We start from the raw sequence: 5,010 nt of genomic DNA, 5'->3' as shown, positions 1-5,010 counted from the left end.
GACAGGGCTGTGTGTGCTGGCAGTGTCTGCCCTGGGCCTGTGGATGAACTGGGGCAGGAGAGAGAGTGCCCTGCAGGTAGAGAGGAGAAACCGCTGGGTGGAAAGTGCAAGGACAGCACAAAGTCAGGCTAGGAATGCCTTGAGAAGCCTATTTGTAAGGTTGCCAAAACCTCCTGAAGTCTCTGCCTCCATCTGGAGGAACTGGCCAGGAAGCGGGCAGCCAGCCTTTGGTTTCTGTTGCCTGTGCCTCCCCGAGAGCTCCGAGCCTTTCCCTGATATCCTTACCGACTTCACGGTGCCTGTGCGACAGGCCGCCCTTCCCAGCCAGAAAACGAGGCCTGGGAAGTGAATTGCTCCAGGGTCACTGGGCAAGTTGGAAGCCCAGGGTTTCGGTCAGGAAGCTCAGGGTTTAGATCTAAAGCTCAGCCTTAGATATTCCCTCTCTCTCTCTCTCTGTAGAAGGGAGTGGAAACTAACTCATCCCATTGTTACCAGTTGTCTGACTTTGGAGTGTGTCAGGGGGAGTGGCAGAACAGTGATTTGGAGTTTGGGCTTTCAGTTAGGCAAACCCAGGTTTATTCTCGGCTCTGCCGCTTTCCACGAATGACACCTTGGGCAGATAGTTTAACTTCTCTGGGTCTCAATTTTCCTCGTCTCTAAAATGGGTTCAATAACATGCCCATCTCACAGGGTCAAGGTGAGGATTAAGAGCAGTGCTGCGTATGAGGGGAGAGCTCAGGCTTGAGCTATGGTTGTTACCCTGCGGGAGGTCCCCGCTGACGCTGCCTCCTTCCTGTTTCCCGCTCAGATGTGGAGGTGGATGGGCAGAACTGGACCTTTGCTTTTGACTTCTCCTTCCTGAGCCAAAAGGAGGACCTGGAGTGGGCCGAGCTCCGGCTGCAGCTGGCCAGCCCGGCGGACCTTCCCCCTGGCGTCCCGCTCTCCATCGAGATTTTCCACCAGCCAAAGCTGGAAGCCGATCGGGACCCAGCCGGCTGCCCAGAACGTCTTCGGCTGGAACTATTGACTGTTTCTCTGTCCCAGGTTACCTTTTCTGCTGGCAGCATGGTCCTGGAGGTGACCAGGCCTCTCTCCAAGTGGCTGAAGCACCCTGGGAAGCTGGGGGAGCAGATGTCCAGTTTGGCCAGAGAATGCTGGCCGCGGCCTCCCACACCGCCTGTCGCCAATGTGCTCCTCCTGCTCTACTCCAACCTCCCTCCTGAGCAGAGGAGGCTGGGTGGCTCCACCTTGCTGTGGGAAGCTGAGAGCTCCTGGCGGGCCCAGGAGGGACAGCTCTTCCAGGAAAAGGGCAGGAGGCACCCGAGACATCACTTGCCGGACAGAAGCCAACTGTGTCGGAAGGTCAAGTTCCAGGTGGACTTCAACCTGATTGGATGGGGCGCCTGGATCATCTACCCCAAGCAGTACAATGCCTATCGCTGTGAGGGCGAGTGTCCCAACCCTGTCGGGGAGGAGTTCCATCCCACCAACCACGCATACATCCAGGTATGATGCCAGGGCATGGGGGGTGGAGGGCAGGCAGTCTGTGGGGAAGGGGCCGTACTGCCAGATCCGGGGCACAACACTCCAGCGCTGCTATTAAATGGCTGTGTTTATTCATCCCTGCACAGTTATTCAAGCACCTACCCTGTGCCAGGTCCTAAGGATTATGGAGATGACCACCCTCAACATCCTCAGAAAGCCTACATGGATGGAGTCATTGCTTTCCTAGGACTTTCCCCTTGTCTTTCATAAAATTAGGGTTGGAGGGTACACACTAGAGCAGCCGTGGGCAAACTATGGCCCACTGGCCGGATCCGGCCCGTTTGGCTGTTCTATCCGACCCGTGGAGCCAAAAGAGCAGAGGGTTCTCTTGCTCTTCCCTCCGCTCTTTCACCAGCAGCAGTGTTAACATGTATTAGTTCACACAAACACTCCATCCATGCTTTTGTTCCGGTCCTCCGGTCCAGTTTAAGAACCCATTGTGGCCCTCGAGTCAAAAAGTTTGCCCACCCCTGTACTAGAGGGTTTCAACTCCTCCCCAACCCTGACATTCTAGGAAAGGAAGTTCAGAATCTGGCATTTTGAAATAGAGAGGCCTGGGTTTGATTCCTATTTATTAGCTGTGTAATATTGATCAAGTGGCTTCCTCTCTCTGAGCTTCGTTTCCCCACCTGTAAAAATGGGGATATTTTATAGGGGTGTTATAGTGTTAAATGAGGTGATATGTATACTGCATGTAGAGTAGTTGACCGATAATAGGCATGTTTGATATTGTGTCATCATTACTAGAAGTCTGTGATTCACTGATGAAATGGGGGCCACATTTACGGGGCCATCGTTGAGATAATAATGTCCCAGCCACTGTAGTTTTGCTGCCTAAAATAGGAGCTGGATACCCATTTTGCAGAAGTTAGATAAGGCCATAGGCTGCCTACCACCAGTGTCATTGATCAGCCCAAGTCCTAGAAGGTGGTAGAGGGAGAGGAATGGCAGGAGAATGAGATGGAGAAAGCAGAGAATAGAGGCTATTGGCTGGGTGGCTCAACTGGAGAGAGCATGGTCCCATACACCAAAAGGGTGTGGGTTCAATTTCCGGTCAAGGCACATACCCAGGTTTCGGGTTCCATCCTCCGTCAGGGCCGCTTCACCTCTATAAATTAGGTGAGGATTAAAAAAAAGAAAAAAGAGAGAATAGAGGCTAATATAGTGACCCTGATATTTAGGTAGCCCTGCCCTGCTCTCAACGGTCACCTGGGAACAATGTGTTTCTATTTACTCCAAGAAGCCTAGACTGAGCAGTGGTCGCCAACCTTTCGGACCTCACAGACCATCAGTGGACCATGGACCGCTGCCCTAGAGTGCATCCTCCATGTCCAGCCTCAGGCAGGGTTCAGAGGCTCTGGGGAGCATGTGAGCTGAGCTCCTGCAAGGGAGGCACTGGTGGGGGCCAGCCCCAGAGGACCCCTCCCTGGCAAAGGCCCTCACGAGCCTCTCCCAGGCCCACTTCACTCCACCAACCCACCTGCAGCGTGACCAGAGGGAACCACAGAGACCCAGATAGTCCCAGTTGCCAGCTCTGACCTGAGAAGATGATGCTGGACCACAGGGCCAGGGTCCAGTTCCAGAATGCCAGGGAGTTGTTACCTGTTCTCCCATTGACTCTGTTTGCCCTTCTCTGGGCAACAAAGCAAATCCCACAAGAATTTCCACATGACTCTCTTCTGCCTCATATTTTTGGAACTAAACCAGGAGTTTCTTGGAATATTTTATAAACTGGTATTCACTCTAGACCAGTGGTTCTCACCCTGTGAGTTGCGACCCCTTTGGGGGTCGAACGACCCTTTCACAGGGGTCGCCTAAGACCATCGGAAAACACATATATAATTACATGTTGTTTTGTGATTAATCACTATGCTTTAATTATGTTCAATTTGTAACAATGGAATTGGGGGTCACTACAACATGAGGAACTGTATGTATTAAAGGGTCGCGGCATTAGGAAGGTTGAGAACCTCTGCTCTAGACTATAATAATAGGAGAACATGTAAGTTGGCTACTGTTCTACCCAGATACAGCTTTTAGAATCTTCTGTTTAAAAGATGCTTTAAGAAAGCAGAAGTGCCAAAACCGGTTTGGCTCAGTGGATAGAGCGTTGGCCTGTGGACTGAGGGGTCCCAGGTTCGATTCTGGTCAAGGGCATGTACCTGGGTTGCAGGCACATCCCCAGTAGGGGATGTGCAGGAGGCAGCTGATCGATGTTTCTCTCTCATTTATGTTTCTGACTATCTCTCTCCCTTCCTCTCTGTAAAAAATCAATAAAATATATTTAAAAAAAAAAGAAAGCAGAAGTGATATTAGAAGTTAGAGTTGGTGATGTATTGGCATGCTGATTCCTTTATGAAAACAGTTTCCTTCTATTTTTGCACCCAGTCACTGATCTAGACTCTCAGTATCCTTTTCACCCTTTACCCAGGAATGACCTATTCTGACCCGGATGTTGAACTGACCCCTCTCCTCCCTTTCAGAGTCTGCTGAAACGGTACCAGCCCCACCGCGTCCCTTCCACCTGCTGTGCCCCCGTGAAGACCAGGCCCTTGAGCATGCTGTATGTGGACAATGGCAGAGTCCTTCTAGACCATCATAAGGACATGATTGTGGAAGAGTGTGGGTGCCTATGAGGTCCTGGAGGGGCGCTGGATTTGCCTGTTCCCCGGAAGGCTGGGAGGCTCCTGGAAGACATGATGACCGTCCGATCCAATGCGAAGAAATAAATGGAAGGCTGCACTGTCCACCAGGCGTGAGGAGGAGGCTGTCTGCCCTGCAAATGCAGGCCCTCGAGGCTGGCTAAACAGAGGCCGGCAGGAGAGGGAGGGGGAGCCTGTGAGGCAGCCTGGCTGGGTTTTCTTTTCACTGGACAGACAGTGGCGAGTGAAAGCACTAATGAAGAGACCTTACCTGCCTTTTTAAACCTGTGCACTCCCGGAAATTGTATGCGAAAGTTGGGGCACATATGTGTTTTTGAAGTGGGACAAGGTTGTCTATAACTTTTTTTTTTAATATATTTTATTGATTTTTTACAGAGAGGAAGGGAGAGGGATAGGGAGTTAGAAACATTGGTCAGCTGTCTCCTACACACTCCCCACTGGGGATGTGCCCGCAACCAAGGTACATGCCCTTGACTGGAATCGAACCCGGGACCCTTGAGTCCGCAGGCCGACGCTCTATCCACTGAGCCAAACCGGTCAGGGCGGTTGTCTATAACTTTTATGTCTTCTCTAAAGTGGTCTTTGCCACCCCTACTCCCAAGATTAAGCATCACGGAGTCAATGGCTCCGGTTGCCTCAGGCTGAGCGAGGGGCCCACGTCTTTCCGGCCGGCCAGGAGCAATCTGTTGGCCTTGTCCAGGCTTCCTGAAGCGGATCTCTGCTAATGCGTTGTACAGCCATAAAGCCACTGTGCAGTCCTTCTGGGCCTGCTGGTGCCTCTGGAGGGAGAGGCAGGAACTCG

The 5,010-nt window shown here is 52.0% G+C and overlaps 1 protein-coding gene across 1 annotated transcript in view; it reads left to right on the top strand.

The window, feature by feature from the left end:
* NODAL (nodal growth differentiation factor) overlaps window positions 1-4,181 on the top strand; it is a 7,476-nt gene extending 3,295 nt beyond the window's left edge. Inside the window, exons 2-4 of the mRNA XM_006761010.1 lie at window positions 691-697; window positions 809-1,506; window positions 4,029-4,181. Coding sequence (XP_006761073.1) covers window positions 691-697; window positions 809-1,506; window positions 4,029-4,181 — 858 coding nt within the window. The remainder of the gene's footprint in view (window positions 1-690; window positions 698-808; window positions 1,507-4,028) is intronic.
* The last annotated feature ends 829 nt before the right edge of the window (window positions 4,182-5,010 follow it).

This window comes from Myotis davidii, unplaced genomic scaffold (assembly GCF_000327345.1).
Source record: "Myotis davidii unplaced genomic scaffold, ASM32734v1 scaffold134, whole genome shotgun sequence".
NCBI lineage: Eukaryota > Metazoa > Chordata > Mammalia > Chiroptera > Vespertilionidae > Myotis > Myotis davidii.
Note: the sequence above shows the minus strand (reverse complement) of the source record. Positions and strands in the feature narration are given on the sequence as shown.